General features: G+C 61.7%; 1 protein-coding gene across 5 annotated transcripts in view; it reads left to right on the top strand.

Annotated features, from left to right (window-relative positions):
* DAGLA (diacylglycerol lipase alpha) overlaps nucleotides 1–16,973 on the top strand; it is a 61,522-nt gene that overhangs the window by 40,228 nt on the left and 4,321 nt on the right. For all 5 annotated transcript variants that reach the window (XM_046017477.1, XM_046017478.1, XM_046017480.1 and 2 more), the window contains 14 exons: nucleotides 2,300–2,387; nucleotides 4,398–4,532; nucleotides 5,072–5,149; nucleotides 6,947–7,071; nucleotides 9,737–9,890; nucleotides 10,300–10,383; nucleotides 10,490–10,567; nucleotides 11,617–11,697; nucleotides 12,560–12,702; nucleotides 13,036–13,104; nucleotides 13,451–13,523; nucleotides 14,800–14,996; nucleotides 15,645–15,774; nucleotides 16,248–16,432. In XM_046017477.1, coding sequence (XP_045873433.1) covers nucleotides 2,300–2,387; nucleotides 4,398–4,532; nucleotides 5,072–5,149; nucleotides 6,947–7,071; nucleotides 9,737–9,890; nucleotides 10,300–10,383; nucleotides 10,490–10,567; nucleotides 11,617–11,697; nucleotides 12,560–12,702; nucleotides 13,036–13,104; nucleotides 13,451–13,523; nucleotides 14,800–14,996; nucleotides 15,645–15,774; nucleotides 16,248–16,432 — 1,620 coding nt within the window. The remainder of the gene's footprint in view (nucleotides 1–2,299; nucleotides 2,388–4,397; nucleotides 4,533–5,071; nucleotides 5,150–6,946; nucleotides 7,072–9,736; nucleotides 9,891–10,299; nucleotides 10,384–10,489; nucleotides 10,568–11,616; nucleotides 11,698–12,559; nucleotides 12,703–13,035; nucleotides 13,105–13,450; nucleotides 13,524–14,799; nucleotides 14,997–15,644; nucleotides 15,775–16,247; nucleotides 16,433–16,973) is intronic.

The following is a 16,973-nucleotide window of genomic DNA, read 5'->3' as shown; positions in this document are numbered from 1 at the left end:
GCCACCTCCCAGCCCAAAATACCAGGTCTCTGAGCCAAGGCCCCAGAGCCCGTTCTCCCTCCCAGCATAGCAGGCCATCACCACCCAACCCGTTTTGCTCATTCTGAGCATACGCCCCCATCTAACCTGGTTTCTGGGCTTCTGGGGCCCTGGGGAAAAAAAAAAAAATTCCCCTCCCTGACTCTGGGTAATTGCCTTTGGGGCCAGGGAAGCTAATGCCTTTGCAGCTGGGGGCTGTCGTTTTAATTAGAAAGTTTTCCTGCGGTTTCGGGCCGCGTGGGGCTAAGCAAGAGGCCTCAGAGCTCATGGGCTCTGACCTGTTGCATCTTCTCCAGCTCTCTGCGGGGGGGGCTGGGAGGGCAGCCTTGGCTGCCACTGGGTTCATGCGGCTGCCTCTCAGCCTGGTCTCCACGGGCCCCCCACTGACCCTCTGAAACCAGCAGCGTTTCTAACAAGGACATTTCCACGCCTGCCCGCCCTTCATCCACTTCCAGGTTTGGGGACGGATGCACGCCCCCACCCGTGCTGCACTGACAGGTTATTTTAGCATCTGGAAGTCAGGAACCTGTTTAAGTCCTGGGCCTTCTCTCCCTTCCGTGAAGTCTGGTAGGGCCGGAGAGATGGGTTCTTCCCAGCACTGCTCACGGGGAGCCTTGACCTTGGATCTTTGCAGGGGTGTCTGCACTCCCAGTGGGGTGCCGGGTCCATGGACTTGCTCTTCAGATTCACTCTCTTCTCAGCCTGTGTTGGTCTCTGCTGCCTAACTGATGCATCAGGCCAAACCTGGCCCTGGCTCCATCTTCCTCCTGGTGGGCGTATGGGGGAATGCAGGAAAGCCTATAGTCAGCACTGCCCTCAGCCAGAGGCCCAGCAGGAAATACTCTTGGAATGTTGAAAAGCCCCTTAGATTAGAAAGGGTTAAGGAATGTGATGCTCTGGGATCCTGGCCTGTGGCTTGTCAGCTTGCTCTCCCTTCACCAAGCCCCTGGCAGGGGGATGTCTCTTTATGATAAGACTGCCCAAGTCCCCGAGAACTGGTAGATCCCAGAAGCACCAGTTCCCTTGTACCCTTCGTATCCTGTCCTAACCCCTTCTCTAGCTCTGGAAAGCCCTGTGGCCTTCCCTGTCCTTGCGGTCCACTTCCAGAAGGAAGCAGCCCTTTGCTGCAGAGGGAAGCCAGAGGGCTCGGGAAGGAGGGCCTGGCCTGTCACTCCTGATGGATACTAAGTGCCTTGCAGGCATTCAAGGCCACCCATGCCTTCCCCTCTAGACCACCAAGCGGCAGCATCAGCAGGGACCAGAGGGAGGGGAGGCACATGTCACAAAAGCTTGTTCAGTCTGGAAGCTTACATATTTAATGTTGGGTCTCCTAAATTTATGCTCGAAACACACTGATTTCAGAGTACCTGGTGGCTCAGTCCGTTAAGCGTCTGCCTTCAGCTCAGATCATGATCTCAAGGTTCTGGGGTCGAGCCCCACATCAGGCTCCCTGCTCAGCAGGGAATCTGCTTCTCCCTCTTCCTCTCCTTCTGCCCCTGTCATGTGTGTGCATGCTCTCTCTCTCTCAAATAAAAATAAGTAAAATCTTTAAAAACAAAACAAACGAACACACCAATTTCTGGGCTCCCAGCCCTGGAAGGACCTCTGAGGCTAACTGGCCAGCTGCTCCGCCTTCCAGTGCAGTGTCCTGGGTTCCCCGACCCCCCATCAGAGCAGCTAGACACATTGGGGCTGGGGGCGGGAATGGACAGGCGTCAGCCACGCAGATGACAGGTGTGGGCCCTTTTCCCCCCTAATGTAACAGATTCAAGGAGTCGGGAGATGCAGAACCTCACATGCCCATTAAACTTCCCCCCAGTGCAGAGGGTTGTGTATCTGAAATCCCTTCCAAGGGGAAGCAAGTCTGTCCAACAGGTCTGCTCCAGTGACTTGACCAAGAGGCCCAGCACCCTGCTGCAGGGTCCCAGGGCTTTTAGTTCGAGGCATTGGACACCTGGGCCACAGAGCGGTCCCCAGTTTGGGCTCCCACCTATGAAGCCTCCCTGGGGCATGCTGGTGTTCAGTCGGTGAGAAGCTGGGAGTGTGGCTGACCACATGCAGTCGCAGGCCAGCAGGGGTCCCGCCGGGGGAGGAGGGGGGGACCTTGGCCCGGCCCAGGCCCAGTCCCTCCTAGACTCCCTGCTGGAGAGCCCTTTGGTGGGATCATGGGAACAGGCCGCCCTGCTCCAGTCACAGCTGGGTCATGGCCCTTTTGGCCCCACCCCCTGACCTCACACATACCAGCTCTCTCCCCTTGCAGGCACCGCTTAGAGGAGGGCCAGGCCACCAGCTGGTCCCGCCGGCTCAAAGTGTTCCTCTGTTGCACTCGGACGAAGGACTCGCAGTCAGTAAGTACCGGGGGGGTCGCCTCCCACCAGCTTGTGTCCTGCTGCCGGCCACTTGGGAACTTAGGAGCCCTGGCTCCTTGGCAGAGCCAGGTGGAGCAGGGCTGCTAGAAGGGCGCTGACTTGAAGCAGGAGCAAGGGGAGGACCTGACATTCACTGGCCTACCGACTCCCTCCAGCCCGGGGAACAGCCACTCCCTGGCTTGATCAAGGGGATGGAAAGGTTTCAAGACCTTTCATCCACCCCCTCGGAACTTAGTTTAGGAGAGGAGATACGAAAAAATCAGGGTTACCTGAAAGCAAAGAAAAGCAGCGTGTTCCCAGCTGCAGAGGCCTCTGGAAGTCTCGTCAGGGCGGTCAGGTGCGGAGCCCCAGATGTGCACAGCCAGCCCTCCGTACCTGGTGCTCGGAGGAGGGCACGGAGGGGCCCAGTGCTGCTGGAGAAAGGCCAGCTCAGCGGAGGGTGGCCCCTGGGGGGAGGTAGGGCCCTTGGGGTCCTCGAGGCAGACCCCCATGCACACTGGCAGGGCCCTTAGAGACCATCTAGTGTCCCCCCCCACCCCCTGCCCCTCGTTTTTCAGATCAGACAGCTGAGGCCCAGAGAGGTGGTGTGACTTGCTCAGCGTCCCACAGCTAGTTAGTGGCAGAACCAGTGAGGTCAGGAGACCACTCCTCCCTGAGCCAGACAGCAAGTGCCCTCCATGGAAGCCACCGGAAGCCTGAGTGGCTCCTTCCCTCCAGCAGCCCCTGGTGAACTGTAGAGTGAGTAATCAGGTATAAGAAAGCCCTCCTCTCCCCCGAGGTTCCCTGGTGGGCGGGGATCACCCCTACGGGCCTCTCTGGGGGGTGGTCTAGGGGAACGTACCCACCCCTCCCGGGTACATGCAGACTTGGGGCTGATGTCAGAGCGCTGCAGGGAGGGGTGGCCCAGGATCTGGGTCCCATCAAGCGCTGGGGGTCGGGTGCAGTGCAGAGCACGTTTTGATCACTCTGTGCCGTGCGGCTTAAAATCCGAACTGAGTGCCAAGGTGACAAATCAGCCCCTTCGCGTACAGTTCCGCATTTGTAGATGGAGCCGTGCGGGCCCCTCGCAGGGCAGGCAGCGGAGCCCGGTGGTAGCCAGCGTTGTCTGGCCTCGTCAGGCCTCTGAGTTTGCAACCCCTGAGTTTTGTTCTCTTACAAGTGCCAGGCACTCACAGGTGAAACCCCGAGAGAGGGAACCACTGGCCGTGAGTTTGCACCCATCACAGCCTTCCCCAACAAGCTAGGGAAGAGGTTCCTGAGGCGGGGAGGAGGCTTGGCCCACTGACGGGCATGGTGGCCTCTGCACGCCTCCTGCCTCCTGCCCGGGGCTCAGGCGGGCCCGAGGACCAGGTTTACAGAGAGGCCAGAGGGGCAGCCAGCCCAGCGTCACAGCCTTCTCCAGGCCCATCATGAGGGTCTTCCAGCCTGAAGCTGTGGGCAGGAGGGGGAGGAGAATGCCACCCCAGAGACTCCGCCCTGTAGGAGGCCTTTCAAGGTCACAGCTGGTGGGAGGTGGGAAGAAACTCAGTGTGGGGAGGCGGCAGCCAGGAGCTCAGTTTTGGCTTCTCTGCTAGAGAGACAGGCGGAGGAGAAACAAGCCGGGCCGAGCAGGCCTTGATTCCTAGTGGCTGGGGAAAGAACAGGAAATGGCTCACGTTGGCGTCTGTGCATGGTAGGCGGTGATGGTGAGTGCCATAGGAGCTCTGAGGACAGAAGAGGGCCGGGAGGTGGAGGTTCGCTGGCTGTCTGTCGCACACAGCTCTGGCCAGGTCTGTGGGGCCCGGCCCAGAGCCTAGGCTAGGGCCCTCAGGGTCACGGTTGCAGAAGGCCCGGCGGGATGGGGCCCGGCTGGTGCCGAGCAGGTGCCCGGGGCGAGCTGGCACTGAGCCTGGAGCAGAGCCCCAGCCCAGTGGGATTCACGCCCGGTCTCTCGCCCTCTCTCCCGCTCCCCTGTCCCCACCTCCCATCCCCTCCCCCTGGACCTCACAGGATGCCTACTCCGAAATCGCCTACCTCTTTGCTGAGTTTTTCCGAGACCTCGACATTGTGCCATCTGACATCATCGCCGGCCTGGTGCTGCTCCGGCAGCGGCAGCGGGCCAAGCGCAACGCCGTGCTGGACGAGGTGAGCGCCCTCCCTCCTTCGGGCCTCTCCCCACTGCCCTGCTGCTGCTATGCCCGCTCCCTGGGGTCCCTCTGGTCACCCCCTGATGCCTCCTCTCCTCCTGGCTCTGGCTTGAGGACCCTCTCGCTGCTGGGCCAGCCGCGGAGTCTTCTGACCACAGGGCCCTCGTGAGCGATGCTCGGTGCCTCGGCCCTCCGCACTCGCCTCCGTCCCCACCCCCCACCAGCACCCTGAGCCCCGCTGGGGTCTCCCAGCATCCTCTCCAAAGCGTGGTACCCTCAGCCTGGGCAGGAAGGTCCCTGGCACAGGGTAGTAGGGGGGTGTTTGATGCTTTCAGTGGAAAGGGAGCAACTGGACATGTGAGGAGACCTCAGATTTGGGGACAATGGCTGGGTCATGGAAGAGCTAGAAACCACACCCTCCTTTGGGTGTTCAGGCCCTTAGGAAGCAACAGAATCAGAGCCCGGGGGGCCTGGACCCCCTATCTCAGCCGTGCCTCCTGGACCTGGGACAGCCACCTTCACACCCTGGTTTTACAGGCGAATAATGACATTTTGACCTTCCTGTCTGGGATGCCAGTAACTAGAAACACCAAGTATCTCGACCTCAAGAACTCGGTGAGTCAGACACCCCCGCCCCCCCCACCCCGGGTGCCTCTCCCTCTGCGGGGGTGGCCTGAGCAGACCACCTGCCGGCCGCCCCCACAGCATGGGCTGCACCTGCTCCTCTGGGGCCCCCTGCAGCTCTCCCCATCGCCTCCCTCCTCGCCACCCCTTCACCTCCCCTTCCTCCTAAGGACCATCCCTGTCACACTGGTCCCACTGTCAAAAGCCTGGTTTCGGCTTCACCACCATCCGAATGTCCGGCCCCGGCCTCTTGAGATCATGAGGTTCACGGGGGCGAGCTGCTCAGACGGTTGTAGCCGCTGTTGTCCTAGAAGGCAGCATGACACAACACACTGGTTTCGAGCTCTTTTGAGCGGTGGAACCTTTTCTCAGGCATCTGTACTAGAAACCCGCCGTTCACAGGTCAAGGTGGGGCCTGTCCTGTGGCCAGGGGAGCTCTTCCCCACTACAAGGGCACTGTGCTGCCTAGGCCGAAACTGCAGCCGGTGTCCTCAGGAGCAAAGCGATTTCGGGGGCTTCCACTCCACCACTGTCGCTGTGACCTTGAGCAAGGCCTCCGTCCCCTCGGAGGACGTTTCTGCATGGGGAATGGTGCTGGGCACACCTTCCAGCCAGAGCTCCAGTGGGGAGGAAATGAACCATTCCGAGTCTGGTTCCCCAGCCGGGGACCTAACAAAGGCTTCCTCCCTTGTACCTAAATTGCCTAGATAAACCTCCAGTCTCCATCTGTCCGCACTGTCCAGGTGGGTGTGTGTATCCCCTCCAATCACGGCGCCCGAAGCAGGTGCCCAGCCCAGCCTCGCTTCCCCCAGGCACCCCGGGCGCTCTCACCATGTGAAGGGGGAGGGAGCAGAGGCAGGCCGTGGAGCCTTGAGGTGCTGAGGTCCTGCCTGCTGGCGCCCCGCCCTCCAGCTGGAGCCGGAGAGGATAATTACCTTCTCCAGCTCATTCCTAAAGAGCAGATAGAGCCTGCCCGGCAATGGTTCCGCCCCTCTGGGCCCTCATTAAGGTGCTCCCTGCCTCACTTCAGAAGATGACTAATCACCCTCTTTAACTTTTACAAGGTGACTAATTCCCCCTCAGTGCAGGAGCCCTCCAGCGTCTGGCACACCCGGGACACCGGGAAGCCGCTTTGCCGGGACACCTGTGCCTCCCACCTCCTTCCAGCCCATCGGGCTGATCACAGTAGCCACTGGCCTCAGACGCCGGGTGTCAGACTGGTGCCTTTCTCTACAGAGATCCCGGTCTGCTCCAGACATCCCTGGGGAGCCTGTGACTTGCCTCATCAAACGAGAGTCTCCCCATATTTGCAGACAAAGAACTTGTGGGCCGAGAGGGTGTTGATGGCTTGTCAGGTCACCCAGCGTCTACAGGGCTGGCCCTGCTGCTCAAGGCCTGGACACCCCCAAGCTGGAGGGCTTAGTGCCTCTCAGGGTTAAACTTTCCTTCCCAGGCCTGTGATGCCCTCTCACACCTCCCCCTCGCTTCCCTTCTCTGGAAATCGATCCAGGGCTCCGAGTGTTTTTCTGTCCCCAAATCATTAATTCTAAGGTTGGAGCAGCAGGACGGGTCCCAGGAGGTTCCGTGCCCTGGTTGCATGGAGATAATTAGGGAAATGCAATTATCATCTGAGGGGAGCAGTCCTTCCTTCAAGGCGGGAGCGTGGGGGGCCTATAGTCCCTGGAGAGGCCAGGAGGGCCGCTCCCTCCTCCATCCAGGGGAGCCTTTGGGCCTGGAGGCTGGAGGCTGGAAGGGCAGCAGTGACCACCTCCACCTCCTTTCTTCCAGCAAGAGATGCTCCGCTACAAAGAGGTCTGCTACTACATGCTTTTCGCGCTGGCCGCCTACGGGTGGCCCATGTACCTGATGCGGAAGCCTGCCTGTGGGCTCTGCCAGCTGGCGCGCTCCTGCTCGTGAGTACCCCCGTCCCGTGCGTCCGGCTGGCCAGCGTGTGCAGACAAGCAGAGGTCCTGAGGTCCTGAGGGCCAGTGTGTGGGAGACTCTCCCTGGACAGACTGTGCCTGCCCAGCCCCCCAGGGTCTGTGGCTTCCGTGGCTCCTCTTCCAGGTCACCTCTGGGCCTCAGCCTCCCTCTACTGCTGCATTATCCTTAGGTGGGGAAGAGCACGGGCTTTGGAATCACACAGTGTCTGGTTTGAATCCAGATTTTGTCACTTGCAGCCAGAGGCAAGTTGGTCTACCTCTGCGAGACTCAGTTTCTTTGTCTGTAAAGTGGGGATGGCGATACGTACGTCCTGGAGTTGTTCTGAGAGGATGGAATGAGGATTGGCGAGCATCTGGCCTGCTAGCTCCCTTCCCCTCCCGTCCCTCTCTGCCCCCCTCAACCACACCACTCCCTTCTGCCTGTATCTTTCTTTCCCGCTGGTGTCCTGTGCTCTGCCTTGCTGAAAGAAAGGACATGCCTAGTACAGGCCCAGTTCATGGAGGCCTCTGGAAGGGCATCGAGAAGGCCCTTGAGTGAAAGACTTTGACCCTCTTCCCAGGGATTTGGCAAGGCACCTGTCCCAGACCAGCCCACCACCCCCCTCTGTGTGCCGGGAGGACTCTCTGTCTTAACTGGGCCAGAGAAGGACAAAGCTCCGGAAGGGCCCCTTCCCCGTCCTTGGTGTCTCCACCCTCAGACCGGCCCAGACAGAAAGAGGACAGCTCCCTGGCTCCCTGGTCTGGAAAGCCTGGTGTTCTGTCTGTGATGCCCCTGCCCTTGGGGCAGCCACACCCCTCCTGCGGTGCCCTTCCTTTCTGCAGAAAGCTGTGTGGCTCTTGGGACCTTGTTATCCCCATCCCCCAGTGGCTTGCAGAGCGAGTGGCCCGGGCATCCTGTGCCCCCTCCTGTTCTCGGGAGTCGCTGCTGCTGCCACTGAGAGGCTTGTCAAAATGAGTATCAGACCAGGAGTCTGGAGACCCAGGCTCTGACGGGCCCTGCTCCGTTACTGGCAGGCTGGGGACGTGGTTGGGGCAAGCGGTGCCCTTCCCGCCTGCCTGGGGGGTATTTCAGAAGCCAGGGAGTCGTGGGCAGGCAGGGCCCTCGGGGATCTGCAGACCAGGGGTGGGGGGACACTGCGGTTTGTCAGCTTCTCGAGGCTGCGAGGAGCAAGAGGACAGGTCCTCGAGCCCAGGTGTCTGTCCCTGAAGGTGGCATAGTGGCGGCCACATGCTGAGAGAGAAGAGGCAGCTGCCTGAGAGCAGGAGTCTGGCCCCCAGCCCCAGGCTGGCCCCCACTTGGCCCTGCAGTCGGTGGAGGCCCCCCCACGGGCCTTGCGGTGGTCACCCACTACAGGCCCCGTTGCTTCCCAGACTCGGCTGAACCCTGAGTTTTCCCAGAGGGGCCTCTCCTCATTGGGAAGTAGGTAACAGTCCCTTAGGTGCGGCTTAGGTGAGGACAAAGCTCTCGGCATTTCTGAAGTTCAGGATTCTTCTTAAAAATCTCAGCTGTCCTCTCAAGGCAGCAAGCCCACAGGGGCCTTGAGTTCTGGCCAAGGGCTCCGCGGCCCATCTGTTGGCCGCTGGCTCCCTCTGGCGGCCTGAGGAGCAGCTGCACCCCGAGCAGGGTCCCCCACTCAGATGCTCAGCTCGCTGTTCGTTTGGGGGAGGCCTGACTGGGCCCCGTGCCCGGACGTGGCTGTACCCCTGGCAGAGTAGGCCCTGCCCTGGGGACCCACGGCCTGGAGGGAGGTACAGACAGCACACAGACAAGGACGCGGGGCCTGTAGGAGCAGAGGGACACTTGGGAGAAATAGAAACAGGTCGTGGTGTCAGGCCGGGGAACGCAGGCAGGGGGCTGGCGGTGCTGGATGGGGTGTCCCGGGCGAACGTCCCTGTGACACACGTGTGAGCAGAGGCCCGAGTGCAGTCTGGCCTGTGCATCCTTGCAAGGACCCCAGCTCTTACCCTGGGCAGGAAAGGCATCACTGCAGGGTTTCCGGTGAAGCGACATGGCTCGGCTAACGTCTTAGAGGGTCGCCCTGGCTGCCGATTGAGAATGTCGAGACCAGGAGTACATGAGGGAGACCGGGGCGGCCACCATGATGCTCCGAGGCGGAGATGATGGCGGAGGGGTGGGTGGGCGCGGGGAAAGTGGCTGGAGTCTGTTCTGAATTGGAAGACAGAGTGAGCCGATGTGTCGACCCATCCACGGGCTGTGGGACGTGAAGTGGAGAGGGGACCTGAAGCCAGCTCCAGGGACAAGGCTGGGCAATGAGCAGCAGGGCGCAGGGAACTCTGGGAGCACACAGGGGTGGGCCAGCGAGGGGTGTGTCTGAGCCCCTGAGAGGTGGGAAGGGAGCATCTGGAGGCTGGGAGCAGGTCAGGGGGTTCGGTAGCCCAGAGGGCGTAGCTACGACAGAGGAGGAGCCAGGGAGGCCCAGCAGTGAGGGAGGAGCAATCCAGGGGTGAGGCGGGAAGAGCACTGCAGGGAGAGGCAGAGGCCCACCGGGTCCCGTCCCGCCAGGAGGCCGAGTACGGTGAGGGCTGTGGGACTTCTCCAGGGAGGTTCTGGGGAGGCTGGCTGGGACAATTGCTCTGGGGGTCTCTGAGCTCCCTGCCCCCCACCCCTTGCCAGGTGCTGCCTGTGCCCCACGCGGCCCCGCTTTGCCCCAGGAGTCACCATCGAGGAGGACAACTGCTGCGGCTGCAACGCCATTGCCATCCGGCGCCATTTCCTAGATGAGAACATGACCGCGGTGGACATCGTGTACACTTCCTGCCACGACGCGGTGAGCGGTCACGCCGGGCCTGTGGGCAGCGCTCCCTCACCCTGGCCTCTGTCCTCGGCAGGCTGCAGGGGCGCAGCTGGACCCCCTCCCCTCCTCATCCCCTCGGGGACCAGGCAGTGGTCCCTGGCCCCACACCCAGCCCCGGGGCTTCTCGGCCCAGCCCTTGGGGGAAGGGATGCAGGGACTCAGCAGCGAGGCCCTGGGAAGGGGGCAGCCGTCACTCCAGACTCCGCAGGCAGGACAGCAGCACTCAGGCTGCCTGAGCTGCAGGGGAGCCTAGAGGGAGCCCCAGCAGCCTTGCAGGGGCCCAGAGAGGAGCTGGTTCCTTGGCCAGGAGGCCTGCTTAGGTCACTCTCTGATTCCGGGTCCATCCCAGGGCCCCTTGACTCATGAGCCGCCCCCATCCTAGGTCTACGAGACCCCTTTCTACGTGGCAGTGGACCATGACAAGAAGAAGGTGGTGATCAGTATCCGGGGAACCCTTTCGCCCAAGGTATGCTGCCTGTGGCTCCCAGCCCAGCCCTCACAGCCCCTGAGGGCTGCCCACCTTCCTCTTCCTGTCCTCACCCCAGCCCTCACCTGTCCTCTCTGTCCACAAGGATGCCCTGACGGACCTGACCGGTGACGCCGAGCGCCTCCCCGTGGAGGGGCACCACGGCACCTGGCTGGGACACAAGGTACTCCCCCTTCCGGGCCCCGGAGGCCCCTTGCCTCCTCCTGCCCTGCCAGCGCGCACACACCTGTCCTGCTGTTGGGGTGGCTGTCCTCCCTGCTTGCTGGGCCCCCAGAGAGAGATGGGTCAGAGGAGCGTGCATTCATTTAGAAAGTCCACTGTGGCCCACCCGCCGGGATCCCCAAGTCCTGCCTAGCTCAGGTCCTGTCCCAGAAGAGCCTAAAGAGGCAGACAGGAAAAGACTGGTTTCTGTGAGATGCACAACTCTTCTGAGCCTCAGTCTTGTCATCTGTGAAATGGGAATGCTGTGATAAAGTGTGTACCAGCCCCCACAGCCAGGTTGTTAGGCAGGCCAAAGGGGAAATGGTCGGGACAGGATTGGTGAGTTTACAGTCACCGTCTTTGCTGGTCCCTAAAAGGCCTCACTCCTGGGGCGCCCAGGCAGGGTGGTTGCTTACGCCTCTGATTTTTTTTTTTAATCTTTTATCTTTTTTTTTTTTTTAAGATTTATTTTAAGGGGTGCCTGGGTGGCTCAGTCATTTTCGTGTCTGCCTTCTGCTCGGGTCGTGATCTCAGTCTCCTGGGATGAAGCCCCTGTTGGGTTCCCTAATCAGTGAGGAGTCTGCTCCTCCTGCCTGTGCACTCCCTCTCTCTCTCTGTCTCCCTCTGCAAAATAAATAAGTAGAATCTTTTAAAAAATTTATTTGAGAGAGAAAGAGAGCACGCACATGAGCAGGGGAAGGGCAGAGGGAGAACTGAAGGCAGATGCTTAACTGACTGAGCCACCAAGTATCCCCAAGCATCTGATTCTTGTTTTCAGCTCAGGGTCATGATCTCAGGGTTGTGAGACCAAGCCCAATGTCCAGCTCCATGCTCGGCACAGCGTCTGCTTAAGACTCTCTCTCCCTCTCCTTCTGCCCCTACACCCTGCGTGCATGCCCTCGCTTTCTCTCACACTCAAAATAAATAAGTAAATAAATCTTTCAAAAAAAAAAAAAAAGGCCTAAAAGATCTCCCTCCCTGTGACACCCACCTGTGTTCCTCCTTACCCAGGGGATGGTCCTCTCGGCTGAGTACATCAAGAAGAAGCTGGAGCAGGAGATGGTCTTGTCCCAGGCCTTTGGGCGAGACCTGGTGAGGCATCCTCCCTGCCGCTGAGCCCTGGCCATGCCCGCGCTGCCGCCCCCGAGGCAACACTTGGGGGCAGGGTGTGTGCGTGGTGGTGCCCCCCACCTCCCGCCCACAACGCCCCACAAGCCAGGCCCCTACACTCTCCTTGGATGCCTGGCTTCCAGCCCCCTCCTCACCTGCTCGGTGACCCCTTCCTCTCTCTTGTACCAGCAGTTCTTGGGCTCCCCTGCCACGCCCCACCCAGGTGTGACCCCCCTGCTCCATGCCGGGCACTGGGGGTACAGAGATGGTTCTGGGCAGGGGCTTCAAAATACAGAGCAGGCAACAAAGAGAAGTAATTTCAGAGCCCATTGGAAGGGTATCGCTCTGGGTAGAGCGATGTGGATCCTACCCCCCACCCAGCACCCCCACGGCGCTGGCAGCCGCCCTTCCCAAAGCCAGGCGGTCCCTGGCCTCAGGAGACCCCAGTCTAGTTGTTGGGGCACAGAGACGGGGGCAGGTGAACCAACGATTGTTCTACAGGATAATCTCCGTAGTACGTACCTATTACAGCAGAGTACAACCACCATGTATAAAGGTCTTCCGTGTGTATAGATGCAAGCGTCTAGGAGGGAGTGAGCCTCTCCCAGAAAATCAGAAGGTATCAGGAAGTCCGCACAAGGTCTTGAAGGATGCATAGGAGTTTATTCGAAGACTCTCCCCAAGAAGTTGCTCTGAGCGTGTCCAGCTTGGCTCTTCCCCTGCCCCAGGGACCACACAGCACAGACTCCGTGTCAGGACTCTGGGAAGACCCCTCTGCCCGCCTGGTAGCAACTAGTCCAGAGCGTCCGTGGGGCGGGGCTCTCACCCATCTCTCTGTTTTCAGGGCCGAGGAACCAAACATTATGGCCTGATTGTGGTGGGCCACTCCCTGGGTGCGGGCACCGCCGCCATCCTCTCCTTCCTGCTACGCCCCCAGTACCCTACCCTCAAGTGCTTTGCCTACTCCCCGCCAGGGGGCCTGTTGAGGTGAGCGGCCAGGGGCCTGGTTGCTGGCTGGGGTTGACGGGGGCCAAAGACTTGGGAGCTGGCCTGGGCAGTCTGACTTCCGGTGACATGGGAGCCTGGGAATGGCCTGGTAAGTGGAGGGAGGGCTGCTCCGTCAAATGCCAGGCAGACCCCAGGATCTGTGCCTGGCAGAGCCTCACTGGCAGGAAAGGTGTGACCGGGAGCAGGCAGCCCAGCCTGGCCCCTGGGAGCTCCCCAGAAGGCCGTGAATCCCAACACTAAGCCTAGGAGTGCTGGAGCAGGGCTCCCTCACCGCCCCTGCCTCAGCGCCCCCACCCCCGGCTTCCTTTGCAGCGAGGACGCCATGGAGTACTCCAAGGAATTCGTGACGGCTGTGGTTCTGGGCAAAGATCTTGTCCCCAGGCGAGTTGCAAGTCACAAGTCACTCCCTTTCACCACTGTGCCGGCTAGCTGTACCTGCCTCCTCTGGGCCTTTCCCTCAGATTCCCGCCTCCCCGGGGAATCCCAGAGCCCCTAGAGCCCCCAGAGGGTGAGGACAGGTGGCCCCACCGTGCCTGACCTCCCTTCCCTGGCTAGGCCCTGCTAAGCTGCGGACTCACCCCTGCCCACTCCTCCCACCCCATGATCCCAACAGCGTGGTCTTCTTCCTTCTGTGGCTGCCGTGTGCCTGCCTATCTGCCCCCACACCCCATACCCCTCCCAGTCCCTGGCCCGGCGAGGCTGACACCTGGCTTGCTTCCTTCCCCAGGATCGGCCTCTCCCAGCTGGAAGGCTTCCGCAGACAGCTCCTAGACGTCCTACAGCGAAGCACCAAGCCCAAAGTGAGCCCCCCCCCGGTACCCCCCCCACCCTGCTTGGGCATGCTGGACCCTGGGCACCTGCCTGTCCCTTGGCACAAAGCACAAGAGGGCCCAGCCATGTGAGGCCAGGCCATGTGTGGCTGGTGTCACGGGAACCCTGGCCCATCAAACTCTCAGCACCTCCAAACCCATCTCGTCTCCCGCACAGCCTATTCTCATACAGAGGCGGGAAATCGAGGCCCAGAGTGGGTAAGGGACTAGCTTTTGCTCACACAAGCTGTCAGGACTGGGACCCAGGGCTCCTGAGTCCCGACGCCATCCCCCAGAGCTGCCTAAAGTCACGAAAAGGCAGGCCCAAGGCTCGGTGCTTCGAGTTCATGACGGGGAGGCCGCTGCTGGGCCTGCTGGGCTCTCCAGGCTCCGTGAGTCCAGATGCCCCTGCCGGAGGGAGTCTGGGTGCAGTGTGTTCTGAGGCTCCGCTGGGGCTAGAGACTGGCCCAGCCCCACCTCCTGTCCCATCAGGCCGTCGACACTAGGGGCCTTCCTGTGCCAAGCTGGCCTCACTGTCCCAGGCCGGCGTGGGCGCCGTGGCACGTGGGTGCCGTGGCCAGGTTCCCTGAGGCAGGCAGGAAGGGGCTGCCCTGGAGTATTATGTCCTCTCTGACCCCCGACTCCACCCCACCCATCATCTCTGCCCAGTCTGGACTGTTCTCAGCCTTGGAGCCCATGACCTTCTGGCAGGCAGCGCCCTGGGCCTGGCACCTGGTGGCAGGGGTGGGCAGGGCAGCAGAAACTTAGGGGGCCAGGCATGCCTGGAGGAGCCTGGTTCTGGGAGGCAGAGCTGCTCCTATCCGACCCAGGCTTGCACACTCATCAGGGCTGGGAGGCGGGTGGCCAGAGGCCACCCCAGATGCAGCCGGGCCTCGTAGGTGCAGCCGGAATGAACTTGGGGTCTGCTCTGTCTCTGACTCAGCGCATGACCTAGAACGAGTCCCTTCCTTTGCTGGGCTGTCTCCCCGTCCTCTAGATGAAGAGGTGACTGGTCTTCCAGCCCCTTTCTAGCCCTCAAGTTCAACACTGTCCCGTCATCTGTCCTTGGCATCTTTCTGGCCATTGTGGCCACCGTATGCCTCAGCCACTGCCTCCGCAGGTGGGCACTGTTCTTCCCTCTGCCCCATGGCCATCCTGGCTCCCCCCGGTCACCTCTGAGCCCACTTTCGAGGCCCCTCCTGCCGCTGCCCACCAGCCAGCCCTGCTCAACTCTTTCCCTGTCTCCCCAAACCCTGCCCCCACACAGTGGCGAATTATCGTGGGGGCCACCAAATGCATCCCCAAGTCAGAGCTGCCTGAGGAGGTCGAGGTGGCCACCCTCGCCAGCACACGGCTCTGGACCCACCCCAGTGATCTGACCATCGCCCTGTCTGCCAGCACCCCTCTCTACCCGCCTGGCCGTATCATCCATGTGGTCCACAACCACCCAGCAGAGCAGTGCTGGTAGGTGCTGCTTGTGACCCTGGCCAGGGGCACGGGGGATGGGGCTGGCCTTGCTTAGTGACCCCCCACCCCTCGGGGACTGGGGGCAGAGGCGGGGAGGTGATGGCCCAGGACACTCTTGGCCTGCGTTGTGCTATCCTTGGGCTCTGCAGGTGGAACAAAAGACCCATCCAGAGCAGGACCCCACCCTTTGTCCCCCGTGCCCTCCGCCATCTCCTGGTGTCCCCCAGGGCAGTTCTCCCCACTTATGGCCCGTGTAAAAGTGGATGCCCTTGGGGAGGTCACCCTGAGGCCCCAGCCAGCTCCCACCTCAGTTATGTGCCATCCCCTCTGGGATTGGTTGGCAGCTCTCGTGAGCAGGGGTGGGGATGACAGGGGAGAGGGGACCGGGCCAGCAGTAGCGGACTTCTCCCTCTTCCTGCTCTTGCAGAGGGCGGGGCCTGGCTCCTCCCTCCCAGCGGCAGAAGGCTTGTGAGCCAGGCCTTGCCCAGGGCGGGGCAGGCGTGGTCCAGGCCTCCAGCAGGTGGCAGGCTATGTAGGCACTGTGGCTGAGGTCCTGGTGAGGCCCAACAGGGAGACCAGGGACCTGGGGGCCGAAGCCGGGCTGCCGCCCACCCTCAGCCTCCCTCCGGCCCCTGTGCCCCCCAGCTGCTGTGAGCAGGAGGAGCCCACGTACTTTGCCATCTGGGGTGACAACAAAGCCTTCAACGAAGTGATCATCTCGCCGGCCATGCTGCACGAGCACCTCCCCTACGTGGTCATGGAGGGGCTCAACAAGGTGAGCCCCCGGGCAGGCTGGGCAGTGATGCCTCCTCAGAGCCCCGCTGTGCTCTGCGGCCCGGAGCACCTGCGCCGTCCCCGAACGACAGGCAAGGATGCGGATGCTCAGAGAAGCGAGCCAGAACTCGTCCTCTGGTCCCTGCACCCCTGCTGTCCCCATGGCTATGTAGGCCCTGTGGTGGGAAGGGGTTGGGGAGACTCCCAGGGACCTGGCCTGACACAGCTGAGCGGGGGTGCCCTCCGCCATCACCTGGCCACGGGAGGGGGACCGTAGTGAAGGAGAACACCAGCTGCGGTGCCTAGCGTGATGGTGGGGCAGGCCCAGGCCTTCCTGGTGGAGCGGGGACCTGGGCAGGAGCGGGGCCCAGCCGGCCCCATGAGGCTCTGGCCCGAGATGCCTGGCCTGCTGCCCCACCCCCACATGATTGTCACCCCCCACCACCGCCACCAGCTTGCCCGACCTGTCCCCAGGTGCTGGAGAACTACAACAAGGGGAAGACGGCCCTGCTCTCCGCTGCTAAGGTCATGGTGAGCCCTACTGAGGTGGACTTGACTCCTGAGCTCATCTTCCAGCAGCAGCCGCTGCCAACGGGGCCGCCCATGCCTGCTGGCCTCGCCCTGGAGCTGCCCGCCGCGGACCACCGAAACAGCATCAGGTGAGTCCTGCCTGTGCTGCCCCAGCCTGCCCCCAAGGATACGCACGCCCCAGAGGTGTTCCAGGGCACAAAAGCTTGTGTGCACGTGGATCCCGCACCTGCCTTGGGCCGACAGGTGTCTACGAAGCTCTGCGCACATGCACAGGAAGGTTGAACTTGACCCTCTGCTCAGGACCCCCTGGGCTGCTCCCACAGCCCCCTACTTGCCATTACTGAAGCCCCCAGGGGAGAGTGGTTGCCTGGGGATGCACAGAGCTGGAGCCACAGCACACAGATGCACTCACAGCCGTCTAGCCCACACAGGTGGACACCCGTGGACTTACACACACGCACAGAGGTGTGTTCGTGCTGATGCTGACACGTGCATACACATACGTGTTCAGAAACCATAGCTCTGAGCACACAGAGCCCCTCACACACGTGCTCATGTAGAGGACATACAAGTCAGAGGCCAAGCCACCCGGACCAACGGGCCGTTAGGGTGGGCAGCCACGCACGTGAGCACAGGACTGCACCTGTGCCCAGACCGAACCACACGGAC

Source organism: Meles meles, chromosome 8 (genome assembly GCF_922984935.1).
Source record: "Meles meles chromosome 8, mMelMel3.1 paternal haplotype, whole genome shotgun sequence".
NCBI classification, from domain to species: domain Eukaryota; kingdom Metazoa; phylum Chordata; class Mammalia; order Carnivora; family Mustelidae; genus Meles; species Meles meles.
Note: the sequence above shows the minus strand (reverse complement) of the source record. Positions and strands in the feature narration are given on the sequence as shown.